This window comes from Elephantulus edwardii, unplaced genomic scaffold (genome assembly GCF_000299155.1).
Source record: "Elephantulus edwardii isolate Elephantulus edwardi_28Jun2011 unplaced genomic scaffold, EleEdw1.0 scaffold00216, whole genome shotgun sequence".
Lineage (NCBI taxonomy): Eukaryota > Metazoa > Chordata > Mammalia > Macroscelidea > Macroscelididae > Elephantulus > Elephantulus edwardii.
Genome location: NW_006399966.1, coordinates 3,581,489 through 3,600,155, shown reverse-complemented (window position 1 = coordinate 3,600,155; position 18,667 = coordinate 3,581,489). Strand labels below are relative to the sequence as shown.

The 18,667-nt window shown below is 46.4% G+C and overlaps 2 protein-coding genes across 3 annotated transcripts in view; one reads left to right on the top strand and one right to left on the bottom strand.

Annotated features, from left to right (window-relative positions):
• The first annotated feature begins 7,761 nt into the window (after positions 1–7,761).
• HIGD1B (HIG1 hypoxia inducible domain family, member 1B) lies at positions 7,762–9,282 on the top strand. Its single transcript, XM_006897831.1, has 3 exons — positions 7,762–7,861; positions 8,435–8,569; positions 9,218–9,282. The coding sequence occupies exons 1-3, from the start codon at positions 7,762–7,764 to the stop codon at positions 9,280–9,282; spliced, it is 300 nt and encodes a 99-aa protein (XP_006897893.1).
• A 729-nt stretch (positions 9,283–10,011) lies between these two features.
• The window catches only part of EFTUD2 (elongation factor Tu GTP binding domain containing 2), a 38,624-nt gene continuing 29,968 nt past the window's right edge, over positions 10,012–18,667 (bottom strand). Inside the window, exons 14-27 of one of the 2 annotated variants that reach the window (XM_006897830.1) lie at positions 17,801–17,928; positions 16,730–16,923; positions 15,758–15,869; positions 15,235–15,375; positions 14,491–14,592; positions 14,020–14,102; positions 13,464–13,550; positions 13,100–13,226; positions 12,841–12,928; positions 11,946–12,064; positions 11,737–11,831; positions 11,098–11,251; positions 10,823–10,930; positions 10,012–10,484 (exon numbers count right to left, since the gene is read on the bottom strand). In XM_006897830.1, the coding sequence (XP_006897892.1) occupies positions 10,389–10,484; positions 10,823–10,930; positions 11,098–11,251; positions 11,737–11,831; positions 11,946–12,064; positions 12,841–12,928; positions 13,100–13,226; positions 13,464–13,550; positions 14,020–14,102; positions 14,491–14,592; positions 15,235–15,375; positions 15,758–15,869; positions 16,730–16,923; positions 17,801–17,928 (1,634 nt within the window). In that variant the 3' untranslated portion in view covers positions 10,012–10,388. The remainder of the gene's footprint in view (positions 10,485–10,822; positions 10,931–11,097; positions 11,252–11,736; positions 11,832–11,945; positions 12,065–12,840; positions 12,929–13,099; positions 13,227–13,463; positions 13,551–14,019; positions 14,103–14,490; positions 14,593–15,234; positions 15,376–15,757; positions 15,870–16,729; positions 16,924–17,800; positions 17,929–18,667) is intronic. The other variant, XM_006897829.1, reaches the window with a different exon arrangement.

Genomic DNA, 18,667 nt, shown 5'->3' with positions numbered 1-18,667 from the left:
CACCCACTTTGAATAATATTGCATGAGTTCCTTGTTTTTCAATGTGGCATAGTATTCCATTGTGTGGATATACCACAGCTTCTCTATCCATTCTTTGTTGATGGGCTGCTTCCAAATCTTTGCTATTGTAAACAAAGCTGCGATAAACATGGATGTGCATTCCAACTATTTTAAGGTAAATTGGTACAATAAATGGTTTACAATTTAAAAAAAAAAAAAAGGAAAGAGGTCCTTACTGATGACTCCTGTTGAGCTCAGATTTGTTTCTCCACAAGATGTGACTCTACAAGTGTCACTACATTCTAACGCAGCTTTCCCATCACCCTTTTACCATTTTTCTAAGTACTTGAGTCTTCCCAGGATGTTTGTTCCTATGTGTCAGTGAATTGATTCTGACTTGTACACTTCATTTCCCTTAGATTGCCTCATAGGGAAGCAGATTACAGGTTGGGTTCAAATCACCAGCCTTTTGGTTAGCAAATGAGCATTTAAATATTGCTCAAGGGCTCTTCCCAGGAAATTTATTAGATACCAAAGGCACTTTACTAACCCTAGCTCTACAGCTCTTGAAACTGTCCTTGAACAAACACTACAAGGTCGTTGGAAGCCAGTGGCCATTTTTTAGGAAAGGAGGAGTCACACATTTCTTAGACCAGGCATCATTGGTTTAACCACACATTTTCTGGAAAATCCCATTGCCTCTAAGTTCCCTCCTTCTCCCTCAAGTCTCCAATGTAGCCTGGTGTTTCCTTCTCCTGCCATGGTCCTCTGCCATTCAACTTAGGTCCTTCGAGTCTCAACCTCAACTTGAACATTCTGTTCCTTTTCCAAGTTATTCTTCATCACCCTCTTACTCAGAGTTCTCTAGGGAATTAGCTCAAGGCAAAAGCTGTGTGTTTCTCCCCTACCTCGTCCCTCTGCTTGCTTAGGCTATATATAGTACCTCTGTGCCTTAGATTGCACCAAGGGCTTCTTTGGGTCCTAGTCCTCCCTCCAATTTCAGTCCCTGAGATTTGGAGTTGGGGTGAAGAAGCCCAGGAAGGTCAGCGCAGGGGCAAGCAGGAAGAGAGGGCAGAGGAGAAAGGGTGTGCTGACTGTTGGACCATGCAAAACACCAGAACCTTCCCATTTGCTCTCAGGGACTTTCCACTTCTCTCCCAGCCGCTTGCTCAAATTCAGGAAGAGGGTGGACAGTGTGCAAAATTCCAACAATAATTGTATTTAACCCTTGTAATAATCCTATGGGATAGACTTTACCATTTACAGAAGAGGAGGTAGACTCAAAGAGGTGAAGTATCATAAAACCAAATATTTACAGTCAACTGATTATACATTTGTTTCTGGCTTCAGTCAATTACTATCTGTATCATTGAGATCCTTTTCAATGTTCATTTTAATTGTGGTGTTGGAGAAAAGTATTGACTATACCATGGACTCTTCAGTGAGTTGGCCAGGTGATTTCTTGGCACAACTTGTTGAGCACATCCAGGGAAGCATCTGTTGAAATATGTCAATCGGTATGTCTGTCATCAATTCCTGGGGCCTTGTTTTTTGCTAATTCTTTCAGAGCAGCTTGAACTTCTTCCTTTATCACCACAGGCTCTTGCTCATATGTTGTTTCATGAAATTCTGTGTCCACGAATTTCTTTCAGTAAAATGACTCTGTATATTCTTTCCATCTTCTTTTAATGCTTCCTAGATAATTTAATATTCTGCCCAAAACATCCCAAGTATTGCAACTCAAGGTTTGAATTTGTTCTTCAGTTCCTTCAGCTTAAGAAATGCTGAGCGAGTTCAGCCCTTTTGATTTTCTGACTCTAGCTCCTTGCACATTTCATTGTAATACTTTGTCGTCTCATGCTGCCCTCTGGAATCTTCTGTTCAACTTCTTAATATCTTTATTTCTTCCCTTTGCTTTGGCTTCTTTGTTGCTCCAGTGCAAGATTTAGTTTCTTCTGGCATCCATCTTGGTCTTTTCTTCCTCCTCTATCTTTAATGACCTTTTGCATTCTTCTGGTGACCCGACAGTGTGGAAATTATCAAACAGTACCATTAATATCACATGCAAGCAAGATTCTGCTGAAGATTATAAAAAACCGACTGGAACAGCACATCATCAGAAAACTGTCTGAAGTGCAGGCTGGATTTAGAAGAGGCACTTATACTAGGGATATTATAGCTAATGTCAGATGGATCTTGGTTGAAAGCAGAGAGTACCAGAGGAATGTCTGTGTTTCATTGACTATGCAAAGACATTTGACTGTGTGGATCATAAGAAACTGTGGCTGCCTCTGAGAAGAATGGGAATCCCAGAACACTTGATTATGCGAAACCTGTACTTGAACCAGGAGGCAGTCGTCAGAACAGAGCAAGGAAAACACTACATGGTTCAAAACTGGGAGGGGTGTGCATCAAGGATGTGTCCTATCTCCATATCTTTTCAATCTATATGCAGAACAGATTATCCAGGACGCTGGGATCTATAAGAAGTGTGGCATCAGGATTGGTGGAAGAGTCATCAACAATCTGCGTTATGTAGATGACACAACCCTGCTTGCTGAAACTGAGGAGGACCTGAAGCACTTGCTGCAGAAAGTCAAGGACTGCAGCCTTCAATACGGATTGAAGCTCAACATCAAGAAAACAAAGATTCTCACCACTGGGTCAACTGGCAGCATCATCATAGATGGTCAAGAGACTGAGATTGTTTTTTGGGTTTTTTTGAGACTGAGATTGTTGACAGCTTCAGTTTGCTTGATTCTACAATCAATACTCTTGGTACCAGCAGTCAGGAAATTAAAAGACAAATTGAATTGGGAAAGTCTGCTATCAGAGACCTCTCCAAAGTACTGAAGACCAACAATGTCAGTCTGGAGACTAAGGTGCACCTGATACAGGCCATAGTCTTCACAATTACTTACTATGTATCAGAGAGCTGGACATTGACTAGGGAAGATAGGAGAGTTGATGCCTATGAGCTGTGGTGCTGGAGAAGAGTATTGCACATACCATGGACTGCTAGGAGAACAAATAGGTTGATCCTAGGGAGGGTGAAGCCAGGCTGCTCCTTGGAAGCAAGGATTCTGAAGCTTTGACTGACACACTTTGGACATGTTGCAAGGAGGGATCAGTCCTTGGAGAGGGATGACATGCTTGGGAGGGTTGAGGGACAGCGCAGGAGAGGAAGACCCTCGATGAGATGGATTGATTCAGTCACTGGGATAATGGGGATAGGTGTCGTAGAGACATTACGATTGGCAAGGGATAGAGCAGGGTTTAGGGCTGTTGTACATAGGGTCGCTATGAGTCACAGGCGGTTCGATGACACAATTACAACATACCATGGACTGCCAAAGGAACAAACAAATCTGTCTTGGAGGAAAAGCAATCAGAGTGCTCCTTAGAGGCAAGGAAGGATTGGGAAACTTCACCTCACATACTTTGTGTATGTTGCCAGGAGCCAGTCCTCAGAAAAATGTGTCATGCTAGGAAAGGTAGAGCATCTGTGAAAGAGAGGAAGACCCTGGAGATGGATCTACGCAGTGGGCATTAGTATGATAGAGACTGTGAGGATGGCACACGATAGCGGGACAGCACCAGGTTCAGACCTGATGTTCTTAGGGTCACTATTAGTCATAGGCTGCCCAACGGCACCTATCAACAACAAATGATCATTTTTTTTAAGATTAGAAATTCTATTAATGTGGTTTTCTTTAAAAATAGGTTTCCTAAGCAGCAATTTTATTTCTTCTATTTCAAGATTCTTCTCTTCACTTAAAGCACTCCCAAGTTAGTCCAGAGCAATGAGATTTTATTTTGAGAATGGTAGAAAGTCTGGTCCTTATACGGCCAACTTGGGCAAGGTATTTAACCTGACCTTCATTTTCCTTGGGAATTATAACAACAGTACATACTCCACAGGGTTAGTGTGGGGATTAAATAATAAAACAATCAGCACACTTTTTTGGCCCACAGAAAGTGCTAAATAAATCACATTTTGTCATCGCCTCTGACTCATAGTGACCCTATGAACAAGAGATCTGACTACTACACTAATTATCATAACAGCTCTGGGCTGAGATGCTGAGAGAGTATCAATCAATGCAATTTCAGCAAAAAGTTGAATTTCACTCTCCGTAGCCTCACCCCTAACCCTGCAAAGGCTAATTTGGAGTTGATTCTGTGTTCTCACCTAGACACTTCCAAACCCCTACCCCACACCTAGAAGCCTTGAAGCAAACACTTAAGCCTCAACTGCTAACCATAAGGTTGACAATATGAACCTATCAAGTGCTTCCATGGGGAAAACACACTAGTAATTTATTTCCATAAAGATGAAAGCCTAGCCCATCAACAAACGAATGGCTAGAGAAGCTGTGGTATATTCACACAATGGAATACTATGCTGCATTAAAAACAAGGAACTCATGCAATATTACTCAAAATGGCTGACTCTGGAGAACATTATGCTGAGTGAAATGTCCCAGTCACAAAGGGACAAATATTGCATGGTGCCACTGTTGTAGAATGGGACTGTCCTTGGGGTTGGGGAGAGACTGAGTAAGATGGGTTCAATAATGTATGCTACTCTAAAACAGAGAAGGGAGAAGACTGTTTAAAAGAGATATGTGATTAGGTATTTCTGTCATCACAGGAGTCTAGAGCGATGGCTCCATGGTGGAGTGGACCTGGGGGAGGGTTTGTAAAATAATGAAAGAATCTTTTCTTTTACTTTTCCAAGAGGGTAATGTCTGGTGGGGGGGGGGAGCCTTGGGAGGGGACAAATTTACAACAATGAATGAATGGAAATCCAAAGCCTCTGTAAATTTTCACTGAAATTAATAACAAATTTAAATTAATAAAAAAGAATTAAGTTAGAGTAAGGATGGCAATGGAAGCACCTTACCTCTGTAACTTGATTTGTGCCACTATTAGAACCTCCACTCAGAATATTATTGCTTTTCAATTTTTGACTCATGCACTTTTAACTTGTTAGTTACATTTGTATCTTCTAGGCTGCAACACTTCCATGATACATCTTCAAGGATATGAACATGTACGGCTAAGCACAACTGATAACAGTGCATCTAAATTCCAAAATCAATCTCCATAATAGTCTATGTGTTTCCTACTGCCAAGGGGGCCCTTTAGAGTAGTGAGAGAAGACCTTCACCCTGAAACCCACAGCGTCCCTTTTCAGCAGGAAGTAGCTAAGAGAATACGCCATCCCCTTTTCCTTATGAATCAGGGTGAAGTCTCTCTCAGGGAGGAGTGATAGGGAATGGCAAGGGACACACTGACAAAGGAGATTAATCAGAACTGGCTTTGACAAGCACTGTGGCAACTGGACAATTAAAACAGACATGGGGGGGAAAGAAGAACGAACTGGGGAGGAGGGTGGAGAAAACAGTGCAACAATGAATGAATGAAAACCCAAAATCTCTGTAAATGTTCATTAAAACTAATAAAATTTAATAATAAAAAAAAAAGATGAAAGCCTAGAGAACCGTTCTATGGTCACACAGGGTCACTATGAATTGGTTTGGATTTGTTGGCATTTAATAACCACCAGTTACTACCTCTGGCCTCGCTGGACCACCACGGACCAAAAGAGGCGGTGCAATGCAGGAGGGTGTGTGTGAATGACTAGGAGGAGAGTTCCCACGGACACTGGGACATGTGGTGGCCCCAGGGAGCAGCTGTGACTCTGGGTCTTGTCCTAGAGCACTGAGTGAGTGTTGGGGAGAGAAAAAAAGAGACCTCAGCTGCTACATAAGTTTCCAAAACAGAAAAGCCTCGTCAAGACAGACATACAGGGCAGAGGACAAGCTAAGGAAGGAATGAAGGCTTGAGATGGAACAAGACTTCCATAGCACATCTTTGTGTTTCTGTTTGCTTGTTGTTACCTATTATTAAGTCAGAACAGACCCACAACTGGCCCTCCAGCAGGTTTTAATAAGCAGTAAATCACAGGGGAAGACACTGCCCATCTTTCTCCAATGTTCAGTTGGTGGATTCGAACCGAATGCCTTTGGGTTAGCAGTGTAAATCTTTACTATTAAGGCACGAGAGCACACTTCTTTGCTTAACAAGTAGATAATCTTAGCTCTTCTATTAATGGTGCCACCATCGATTAGGGAGCTCTGGTGGCCTAGTGGTAAGAAGTTATGCTATCTCATGCTCTTTACAGTCTCTGAAAACCCACTGGAGTATCAGCTATGAGTTAGTTCTAACTTGATGGCACATAACCACAACAAAACATCAGTCTGAATCCAGAGAAGGTTTCCATTTGGTCAGAGTCCTGGATTAGCGCAGACTCAAGCCGGTCTGACTCGGGTTCAGATCATGCATGACCTTGCCATCGACTAGCTGGGTTCCTGGCAGAGGTCATTCAGTTCCCTTGTCTATCAAGAAACTATTGCCTTTTAGGCAGATGAGGGATCTGAAATATTAAGCAGCTGGTCTGAAACAGGATTAATGCTGGCCACCATCATCCCTATAAGCTGAGTGAGCAGAATTCCCTGTAGGCAACATAAAGCGCCAAGAAGGGAGGGGATTCCCAGTCACCTCAAACTCTCGAACCAATCTCCTTGGTGCAGCAAGCACCCTTGAAAGCACTGAGCTCAGGCCCAGAGAGCTTATCTCCTACAACTGGAGTATTTTACATTTGACTTTGTTCAGCCGCTCACAGGATCCCTGCCATCCTCTTCTCTACATTGTCACCTCATCAAACCAGTCTCTGGCTTAGCCATTACTGTCCAACGGGGACTGGATGATTGAGCCTAGCTCAGTCCCCCCTCCATCTGTCCTCTCATCACTTGCCAGTTCTAGTCTGGAACTCAGCAGATGGGGGGTTAAGACTGGTGCCCTGTCCTGTTCCCTCCCCTCCCTAACTTCAAAGGCTCCATAAAGGCTAGGTCACCATTTCCCTGACCCCATAGTGGCGGCTTCATCCTCAATGTTGGGCTGGTTCAATACAGCAGATGCTGAGCACTAGCCCAGCAGCCTACACTCCGTCTACAATCCTCTCCCGGGTAAGACCGAAAGGCCGGCAGTCCTTGACGTCCCAGGAGAAAGGTGGGCAAGTAGGACTAGAGACTGACTTAGGTGGGTAGTTGGAGAAGGCACTCCCGAGGCAGAACCTTTGGTCGGGGATCAGGACTCTCTGGGACATCATCTAATTTGTGATTGGAGCAGGTATTTATGGTTCATCAGCCCAAAAGTGAAGGGGTGATAATTGTGAAGGACCTAGGAACAGGCTAGCAGCTCAGAACCAGAATGCAGGTATTAATGTGCAAAACCTATGCTAAAGTATATGCAAATCAATGTCCAATCATTTTTTCAGTCTTTTCAGGCTCTGCTTAGGATGGCTCTGGCTCCTTGAGGTTAGAGATCCTGCTCCACAGTTCCCTCAGGAACAAGCACACAGACCAGTCTCAAGGCCAGTGAGAGCCCCAAAGTTCAAGGCTTGTTCCTACATGCTCATCAGAGGATGTTCCCAACTGTTTTTCTTGGCCCAGGGATCACACCAGAAGGATGGGGATGGGGAAGCAGAGAAAACAGTGAAGTCGTAACTAGCTGAAGAGGCAGATGTTAGAGAGGAGATGGCCAAACGGTGCTAGTAGCCCTGCCAGCTGAGACAGGGACATCTTTCAACTAGACACTGATGGGCATGGTGAAAGGTCTCACACCAGGCTGAGGAGAATTGGGGCGCCTCCTTCTAGGACTGGGCTGAAACCCTAACATCAGGGGGCCAGGATCATGTCTGCCAACAAAGGTTGGTGGATGCCACCTGAGGGTGAAGACAGCGTATCTAAGAAATTTCTGAGGAAGTCCAGGGAGTCTCCGCTGGTACCTATAGGTGAGTGGGGAAAGGAAGGCTGCAGGGTGAGGGGCTTCTCTCAGGGAGAGTATCTCCTAGTCCTTCCAAACAAGAAGGAAGCAAGGCCAGTAAACCCAGTCAGTCCTACGCGAGGCATCAATAGCTAGGACTGAACCAAAGATAAAGAATGTGCCAAGGGACATCCTTACAACTAAATGAGGATGAGTCTGCATGGATGGAGACGGCAGCCAACGAAGCAAGCTAGTGCGTGTGATCTGAGAAGTGTGGTGGTATGGGATGGGAAGGGTCAGAGGAGCAGCAGTTTGAAGTCCCCCAGGGCTATTCAAGGCCCTGGGAGAGAAGGAAAACAGCTGGGCCAGGAGAGATGTGGGAGCCAGTTGTGGTTGGAGAAGAGCTGGGAGCAGAGCTAGAGGGGGTGGGGAGCTATGAGGACTGGCCACTTGTACGTGGGAGGGCGTCAGTGGGAAGCAGCAGCCACCCTGGAAATGCCATTGAGGGGAAAAGACTCAATATTCCGGTGATTCCCTCCCACCCTACCCTCGGATGCTCTAAAGCAACTGTTTATAGGTGCCAAGTGTTCTCTGTCTATAGGCTTGGGAGCCTGCCTGGTGGTGGTGGCGTATAGGATATACCGGCTGAAGGCTCGTGGTCCTACTAAGATGTCCATACATCTGATTCACACCCGCGTGGCAGCTCAAGCATGTGCCGTGGGTGCAATCATGCTGGGTGAGTAGCTTGGCAGGGGGTAGGATGGCCAGAGAATGAGGACAAGAAAGAACAGATGACGCCTGGCTGGGATTCAGGGACTGTGATTTAATTCCTTGTTCCCACTGCTTGAGCCCTATTAAGTTTTTGGTGGAGACCTCACACGAAGACAACCTTTCCAGGGCTTCCTATTAATCTCCTGCCCCAGGCCCGTAAGGATGGCTAACAGTCCATTTCATGACAGCCTATCCCAGAGGTGAGAGAAACTGCAGGACTTATGCAGACTTCCTATTCCTCTCTGGATCAGAAGGCACACTAGTGATCTGCCAGTGGTGTGCCAGTGGTCCAATCCCACTCTGTGACCCTGGTTCATCCATGTTCAACATGACAACTATACCTGGCTCGCACACACAGAGAATTCGGGAAAACACCTTGTGAACTGTCAGATGGCAACCCAGGGAGTCGTCCCAGATGTTTCCCCAGACTGTGTGGTCAGGTGCTTGGAGCAGCTGTTGGGACCTGGGGCATAAAGATGAGAGGGGAAGCTGGGCTCTCAGGGGATCGGCTCGAGTCAGCACTTGACACTCAGCAGCTGTTATCCTTTCACATGGGGGCAAACAGAGGGTGAAAAGTTTGATGCCAAGTAGTGCCTTTCCCCCCCTCACACAGGTGCCGTGTACACAATGTACAGGGACTACATCAAGGCAAGAGCACAGGATCCCGGGGAAAAGTAGAACTTCCACAGGGGCTGGGGCAGTCAGATCCCCCTAAATCAATCCCCGGACACTCCTAATAAAGTAGTTTTGAAGAAAATCAACAGTCTCTTCATATATTGGGGCCCAGGGGTAAGCGGGGGCTAGTAGAAGGACATGGAGCAAATGTCTCAAAGCCCAAGAATTCTAACTCCTAACACCAGGGCAAGGGAGATTGTTAAGAGGCAGGTCTCATGAAGGGAGCCCAGCGGCTCAGTAGTTGAGCACTCAGCTGTTAACGGAACTCACCATGACCTGTGGGAGAAAGATGGGGGAATCCACGTCTCTAAAGATAAGAGCAGGGGAACTCGATGGGGCAGTTCACTATGTCCTATAGGGCTGTTAGGAGTTGGAATTGACTTGATGACAACAGGATTAGTTCTTCTGTTTGGTTCCATAAAGAAGTGTTAGCCCTAGCAGACTTCCTACTCCATGTCAAGCCATGTCAAGGAACCTTGTGCTGGATCCAGACAATTCAAGGGACAGAGGGGATAAGATACCAGGGCTGGAGGCAGAGAAGCCTCCACACTCAGAACACAATTAAAAGAGGCGGCGGAACTCCCACCACAGGCTGCTTCCCTGGGGACCCAGGCAGGAAGGAGCCTGCAGCTGGGAGCTAAGACAGGGACGCTTCATGGGAGACCAAGTATACGTAGAACCCAAATGCCAGGACCAGACTGGGCTGGAGGGAGGGGGCGAGAAAAGGCGGAGGGATGAAAGGAACAGAGTCAGGCAAAGGTCGGAATGTTCTGTTCACTTAAAAACCATGTCTAAGGTCAAACTTGTAAAAATAAAATTCCACGTAAATCCTGAAGACAGGGCCTCCTGAGGCTAACCACTTTTAACCCCTTCTCCTTCCCTGAGCTGAAGCTCTTCTCTGTTCCCTGGGAATGTGGCCAGGCACAGGTCACAGAAGGAACCAGGAGGCCGAATGCTCCCTCCTCTCTGGGTCTCCAGGCTGGGGGTGCTTGGAGCATCAAGGAAAGCAACAGTAGCTCCCAGATAGGCTCAAACAACATCCAGTGCAAGCCACACAGGTCCCAGCTTCAAGTCCACTGCAGGGCACAGGGGCCGCCAGAAGCTCCGGCTCACATGGGGTAATTGAGTACCACATCCTGCTTGGCCAGCTCCAGCAACATAGGATCATCGAAGAACTTGCTGATGCTCACATCTTCACTAAGGCCCTGCAGAAAAGGAGGCAAATGGAGAATCAGTCACATGCAGTGAGACTGGGCAGAAGGCTCTGGGGTGGGGGGGACTGAAGAGGGAGATGGAGTCCAGGCAACTATGTGAGGAAAGGTTTTCAAGGTGCCTCACAGGAGGCCGATCCAGCTTTCCTCAGCTAGAGGAGGCCCCAGTCTGCTCACAGAGGATTCTACAGGTTCAATTACTACATAGTGCAGGACATTGTTTTCAGTCTATTGGCCCTTTGGCAAAAAGGTTCAAAAGGAAGAAATGAAGAGATACAAACTTGTGTCGAGATTCCCACTGAGGGGTGGTGATGGGTCTTAGGGACACATACCTTCCTTCGACGGGTTTTGATCATGAATTCCCGGGCCAGGTGAGGAGCTGGCTGTGGCTCCAGGGGGCGGATGACAATGCTCTTGTCCAGAGGATCGCCAGGTACAATCTGAAAGACAAGAAGGTTACAGTCTGGGCAGGCTGCTCTGGGGATTAGCCCTAGCATAAAGACACTGCTAGGAGGTTGGGAGTGTTGACAACCACAGCTTTTAAAGAGCATTGGTCAGAGGTCAATTAGCACTGAAGCAGTGGGAGGCCATGAGAGCCTTTTCTCACCTGCCAGTGGTGGAAGACAGACAGGGAAAAGGCCTGTCCCTGGGTGTGCGTCCGCAAGTCAGTTTCAAAGCCAAAGGAGTCGATGGCGGGGATGAAAGCTTTGATGGTATAGAGTGGAGAGCCTGGGATGGGTGCATCCTGAGTTACGTGCCCCCTGAGAGAGAGAAACGGACCAAGGCTGAGTCCCTGGTCGCCAAAGACGAGTAACACACTCAAAGACAGACCTCAAAGCAGAGTATTAAAAAAAAACAAAAACAGAACCACCACGATGCTCTACAGAGGACATCCAAGGTTGTGGGTGCTCAGTGTAAGCCCCTGTGGAAGTCAAAGGCGTGGCAACTTTTGGGCAGAAGATAAGAAATGGAGCATGTGCAGCATGAGCTCAAGGACAGTCCCATCACTGGCATGCCTCAAAATTTTTCTGGGAATCTCACTGAGGAGGTGGGCCCAGGAACGAATCTAAGTTTAGTCCACAGGAGAGCTGGTGATTGTCTTATTCCTGTATCCCCTTCTGAGAAATAAGCTAAGTTTCAGGAATGGACGATAGTGACAGCCAATCTCTTTCTCTATGACAATCCACGAGCCTGTTCGCTCACTCTTGCTAGTGGGACTCTCCCTCATGTAAGCAGGGATGCTCACCTGCGCCTGGCCAATACAGTGTAGACAGCAGAGACACAGTCTGCAGGGGCCTGGACCTCGACAAAGTAGTAAGGCTCCATCAGACGAGGTGTGGCCTGAAACAGCAAGAAGAAATGGTTCCTGAGCTGGGGAGAAACTGAGGAGTGAGAACCTGGGAAAAGGGAAGGTTGGAGGCTACAGTCTAGGGGCTCCACTGTCCCCACTCTCACCATGAGGAAGGCCGAGTAGACAACCCTCCTGGCCGTGGGGATGATCTGGCCGCCGCCTCGGTGCAGCGGCTCCTGGGCCACCACTGCATCCAAGATCTTAAACTTGACATTTCGAATCACTGGGAAAGAGATGGGGTGGCTGACTGAGAAGCAGTTTGGGGGCTGGTAAGAGGGCACAGCAAAGCAGTAAGGGGTCTCATGCTACACGCAGCTGTCTGGAAGCTCTAAGACACATGGCACAAAAACCACACCAGAGCTAGGAGTTCTGACAGGCAGGGCCAGGCCTGCCGCAGACAGCAGATGTTAACTACACATTCAGTAGTGTCTGGTTTAGCTCAGGTATCAAAGATTTTCTAGCAGTTTACAAGCTTTTCATTATTTCTGGATAGAGAACACATTCTAACAATGTGCATTTGGTCCCACAAAGCCCAACCCTGTTCTGTGATGTTTTGTGGTGTTAACCCAACTCAAACTCATGGTGAACCTCAAAGATAGCCACCCCACAGGGTTTCCTAGAACCCTTAGGGAGTAGATGTTCTCCAAGGAGCCACAGGTGGGTTCAAACACCAACCTTCTGCTAGTTTAACTATTTGTCAGCACTTAACTATTGAGCCACCTGGGCTCCTTCCCATCTACAAACCACTTTAATCCCATCCTCCTCTTGATGCTTCTTAGATACACCTAAAAGGATCCTTCTCAGGAATGAGGAGCAATCTAGTACTGAGTTCACTTCCAGGATGTGCTGAATGGTGGTACCAGGAAAGGGAGGGAGGAGAGAAGCAGCTGGCTCAGGATACAGGGTGGCCCTGGGCTGCTTCTTCCTGTCAGGCCCTAAAGAGGAGGTGAGCCCACCCTACCTAGGGAACTGAGGTGGCGGAGATGCTGGCAGACTTACGCTCATCACAAAGGGGTCCTTCCCTGGTTCCCCACTGAAAACCCTGAACGATGCTGTCCTTCACTGAGCCGAGAAGAGCCTTGTCCACCTGCACAGAAATGTGAAGGCTCCTTAACAGCTCTGGCCACAGTCCAAGAGCTTAGTGGGAAGAAAAACTGGGAGCAGATTTCATCAGAAGACAGAATATTTTTAAGAAACAGCGAACACTGTTAGCTTGAGGTCAGGACCCACCACATGGTTGCCATCAATTCTGCTGTACCTCAGAGGGCAGGGTATCATCCACGAGGATGTTGGGACCAGTGGCATCAGGTCCAAAGGCCCAGATAGAACGGGCAGCCAGCAGATCCCAATCGTACTTGGTCTGGAAGAACTCGCCCAGTTTCTTCCTGGAGGAAGAAGGGAAAACCAGAGGTGTTAGATAGCTCTGTGGTTTTGACCCCTCCCGTTCTGGAGGATAGATACCTTGTTCAAGTCATCCTTTACCAAGGACATAGAGAAGGGGCAACGGTGGTGGTGAGAAAGCACAAAACACTGCTCAGAAGGGCATGTGGGAGTAGAGCGCTGGCAGGTAGGCGATAGTATGACTGTCACTCTTCAGCCCTAGAACAGAGTCACCTTCTCACCTGTTCCATGTGATCTGGACCACCTCATTCTCTATGTCCTCAGCAAGTCCCTTCTCAAGAGGCTCAGCAATCATGGTGATCTTGTTCCTATTAGGAAAAAAAAATGGTAATGGAGGAGGGTTAGCAGAACAAGAAGAAGAAGGGGCACTGCGGATAAAGGGATACAGGGACCAGATAAAACCACCCAGTGTGAGCCATGAAGGCAGGCAATCCCCAAAGAGCTCATCTCTCCTTCCATTTAAATAAATCTTAAAATGAAATTTTAAAAAAGTAAAGTTTGAGGTAAGTTTCTAAGACAGTTATGATATAAAAAAACTGGCAGTTGTGAAACTCCTCTAGAGAGTACCCAAGGCAAAGCATCCCATCTTGTCCAAAATCACGAAGTGAGAAGAGGGGATTAAGTATCCTAAGCACGTGCCCCTCCCCATCTCAAGACTCAGAGACCTAAGCCTGCCTCTACTCTGACAGTGCTTGTGGTTGGGGTGGCGCTGGGGAGAGCAGGTTCCCTGAGGCTGTCAGTCCGTCAACCCAGGTACGCAGTGACAACTCAGCTTACTTCTTATTGGGAGTTTCAGCAAAGCACTTGAGAGAGGACGTTTCCACCACTGTCTCACAAAATGTGACAACTGGGTCAGCCACCTGGCAAACACAATGAACTGTTGGTGTGAAATCTATTTTGTTTGAAGGACAAACCAAATAGATGATTCAAAAATGTTTGAATAATCTATCAAAGGGAATCCCAAAGGTCCTTTAATACAACTCTACCCTAATTGGCATTAAGTGACAAGTGAAAGAGCTTTGCCCAATCAAATGAGACCAAAGGGCCTCACTGGTCTGAAAACAAAGTTCAGAAGGTAGGAAGGGGCAGGAAAGACAGACAAGTGGTATCAGGGCCCTCAGAGATGCACAATTCTATTACACCAGGAAACTGCAACTAATTTTAGAAAAGATATAGAAATTAATGAATGGAAAGCTAATTTGCTCCCAAAGACAATTTAAGGGGAAAAAAGAAAAAGCAATTCTTTACCTTAATGTCTATCTCTGAGTACATCTTCCGCAAATCATGCATCACACAGTCCAGGTAAAGCTCCCCAGTGCCCAGGATCACATGCTCACCAGACTCCTCCACCTAAAACAAAACCACCCTGGTGGTCAGTCTCTTCTTCTGTGCCAGCAAGAAGAGACTAAAGAGAATGGCAGCTATACTGGTGAGAATCCAGGAGGGGAGGATCCACACCAGCTATCAGATACAGACAACGCTCAGCATCTGCTCTACTGCCTTCAAGAAAGATCAGTGGGAATTAACAACCCTCAAGTTGGCCCATAAGACATCTGGACACTTGGCACCATGTTACTAGGCTTGAGGTCACTGGTGTTAATTCATTTTAGGGAAAATCTTGTCCTCTGTCTATGGTTACAAGCTGACTCATTAACCCTGACTAACTTCTCAGAAAGTTACGCTGCTGGGCCCAAGCATGCTGGGAAGGATTCACAGTAATTAGTTTTTCCTTTCATCTCTCCTGAAAGCAAAAGTATATGCTCTGAGGATCTTTTACTTTCCTAAATGCATTCTGGGAAGAAACACAAAATCTCCCTGAAATATGTATCTTACCCTGCCTCAAATGACAGAGACAAACAGGAATAACGCTCTTCACATAGGCTGCTGAAGGAAGCAGAGCAGAGGTGCGGACGGACCCAAAGCAGTGGGTAGCAGTGACTCAAGTTAGCTGAGCCAGGCGGCCTTGGGAGCTGCTGAAGAACACGGGCATACCTTGGTGGTGAGAGATGGGTAGCTCTTGTTGACCTTGCGCAGGCCGTCGAGCATCTTGGGAAGCTCCGAGGGGTTGACTGGCTCCACGGCAATCTTGATCACAGATGTAGTGTTGAACTTCAGAGGCCGGAAAATCTGAGCCTGAGATCCAAAATGCAGAGGACTGAGGGGACCTGGCCTGATAAGGCACAGAAGGAAGTGCAGACATAAAAGGGACTGAACACAAGCTTAAGACTGATCACACTATTTTCTAAATGGGAGCCAAGGTGCTGCTTGGGGGTTACTCAAAAGGCCATTTGCTCCAATCCATTCTGGCTGAACAAACACAAAAGAATAAGAACAGAAGGAACCCCTCCCTCCTAATTTCTAGCATCTGAGACAAGCCCAAGGAGAAACCAGCGGTGTCAGACCTAGAAGGCTGAGCCTGCAAGTGGGCAGCAATAGGGACGTGGAGTATTGATGTGAACGTGTGCTGTGGTTCCCCATGAAGCTTCTGCACAGATCAACGCTATTTATACCCTACCTCCTCATTTCCTCGGGGTTCAGTGATGGTTGCTGTCTTCACAATTGGTTGGTCAACACCTTCAATCAGAACCCAGTTGCCAGCAGGGACACGGTTCACTTCAATGTGGTACCTGGAACAACATCCAACAGACAGCAATGATAACTGAGCAGAGTATTCATTCCATAAAAACTTACGGAGCACCTGCTGTGTGGCATGCAATGAGCCAGGAGCAGGGCTGAGAAAAACATATTCTAGCAGAGGGAAGAAGCAATAAACAATCAGTCACAGACCACACATGTGGTTGCAAACTGTGATACGGGCTACAGAAAAAAAGTCCAAGGTATGATGTAAAGGTCTAACAGGAAAGTCTAGTTCCAATTGGAGATTCATAGCATGTAAGCTTCTCCCCAAGTGTGGAATGTGAGAGATGCCAAAAGCACACAGGACCAGAAGATAATCTCAATTTTTTCCTAGTTTTTTCAAACTACTTCTGCCTCCTAGAGAATGGAAGTGGGTTTGGAGGGATCAGTGAGGCACAGTAGCCCCATCAGGGAACAGGACTCAGTTCTGCTTGCCAGTTGAAATGTCAAATTCATGAGGTGACAAGCAGCCCTAAAGCTCTAGCTAAGTTTGACTATGCAGACTGGGATGTGACAAAGAACCTAGTGAAGTTTTCTATCTTGTTCAAAGGGTAGACAATGGAGGTTGGAAATGATTTTTTTTAAGGAAAAACACTGAAGAGCTAGTAAAATTCATTTAAGACACCCTAAAAGGGTACTGACATTATCCTAGCAGTGGCTGCCTTCTTGGCCCTGACAATCTTGAGGAGGAAGAACTAGAATTCAGTAGACGTGCTGAGGAATCATTTTGGCCTCCACTGCAGGGAAGCAGGCAGCTATGGGGTTTCCAACGAGGACTACTCCTTCCAGCTCTTTGAGAAGTCCTAGTGTAGAGGCCAAGGCATGGCCCTGAAGCTCTGCTGGGCAGTACCTGGCCACAGAGATCCAAAGGCGACCCACAGTGCATATCTGCGAATCTTCCTCATCTTCCAGGGTGTAGTTCTCTCCCAACACCTTCACAGGCTGCCCAGCATGGATAGTGCCACTTAGCACCCGGCCAAACGCGTGGAACTGAACTCCATCATCTGTACTGTACATCTTGGTCGTGTGGCACATCAGGGGACCCTAGAGGAGGGGACAGAGTGAAATCTGAACCACATGTACCATCTTGCTAAGCACCACTTTTGACAAGGTACAAGTTCAATGAGGAAGGAACCAGGACAGGAGAAATCGATGGTGATCTCCTAGGAAAACTGCAAACCATGTTCTACTTCCTCCCTTGGTTAAAGTAAGCCCAAGGCTAGGGGGTTTGGGTAGAATGCACCCAACTGGACAGATGAAGCCCACGTGAAAGAGCTATGCTAGACTAATACAGGCACAAGACCGCTTGCCTCAAGTTCCTCTGAAGTGTAACTCACAATTTCTTTCTTTTTTTTTAACTTTAAGGTTGACAGAGCAAACTGGTTTTCTGTAACTCTTAATTAGTAAACACTGTATTTCATTCATACACATTGCCTTTCACATATTCCTTCACTCATGTTATGTTTTATAAGATCATTCCCATAGACAGCATTTTACAAAACCAACCATCATTGATCTATGCCTACTATTAGCCTTTGTAATTCTTCATTTTTAACTGGCCATCTGTATGTGCTGAGAAGCTGGTGCCTGAGTAATGCTTGGGAAAAACTTTTTCAAGCCAGGAATGACAGATTAGCTACCGTTTGCTGAATTTTCACTATGTGCCAGGCACCATGCCAAACATAACTAACATTTCCTTAATCTTGTTTAATTCTCTTAACAATCATTTACATGCTATTATTCTCACGTTATATACCAAGACCCTACACTCAGAAAGAATAGATAATGTACCTAAGGTCATACTACTAGTAGCAGCAATATCCGGCTCTAAATCCAGGTCTGCCTGCCTTTGCTCATGGGGAGGGGTAGGAAGGGATAGGAAAAAAGCCTGAGAAGCGGTGTGCCGAGTCAGTCCCCTTACATCAGGGTCACAGTCGCTCATGGCCTCGCCAAGGTCGGAGTCCACACCGCCAGTGTAGGTGTGCTCAATCTTGGGTTTGGCGCCCACCTTTGGGGAGGGGATATGCTGCACACACATGTCCACAAAGCCTGAAGACGGAGAGGAGAAAGCCATTAGTATACCCACTCACTCAGCTGGGGAGGTGAGCAGCAAAATATAGTCCTTTCACAATGGTCAGAAAGCTGTATGTGACAGGTTGGGCTCCAGCTCTAAAACTCAAGGGTTCTAAGATTCTAGGAATTTAGATACTGTTTTCAGAGAGTATGAGATTTGGAGTCACACTTAGGCCAGGAAAGAACAAGGAGAAGGTTTTAGGGATATACAGACCTTTAGAACTTTACTGAAAACAATTTTAATTATTTCTATCAATCTTATTTTTTTTCAATCTTTCTTACTGACTATTAGCATTTATTGAATCCTTAGATTGAGTTAAATAAGCACCCCAACTCATCTTTCTAAATCTACTCTTCCCCTTTGAGATATACGGTCTTACATGTCTGTTCAAATTCGTTATCCTCAAAGATTATAAGCCACACAAGAGAACATTGGGGACAGGTACATCTGCTATTACTTGGTATCATGTATGTCAGACAGATGCCCAGGCTACTAAAACGATGTCCCTTGGTCTTCAAATATCAAATTCCCAACAGATTTAGTATTAGATAGCTGAGAGGCCCCTTAACTAGATCCCTTTCAATGCCCTCCTTTCCCAGACAAGAAATCAGTCACATAAGAATGAAAGAGCTGGTCCAGAGTCACCTCTGGAATGGGACTCATCTTTTCTCAATCTAGTGCTCCTTCACTGTAAGGTCTGTCTTCTCTGTAATG

Bases quoted from the DNA above. Each gene is read 5' to 3' on its own strand.
- HIGD1B (XM_006897831.1), top strand. From the start codon at position 7,762: ATGTCTGCCAACAAAGGTTGGTGGATGCCACCTGAGGGTGAAGACAGC. The intron at 7,862-8,434 runs GTGAGTGGGGAA...CTCTGTCTATAG, and splicing joins GTCTCCGCTGGTACCTATAG to GCTTGGGAGCCTGCCTGGTG. The intron at 8,570-9,217 runs GTGAGTAGCTTG...CCCCTCACACAG, and splicing joins CGTGGGTGCAATCATGCTGG to GTGCCGTGTACACAATGTAC.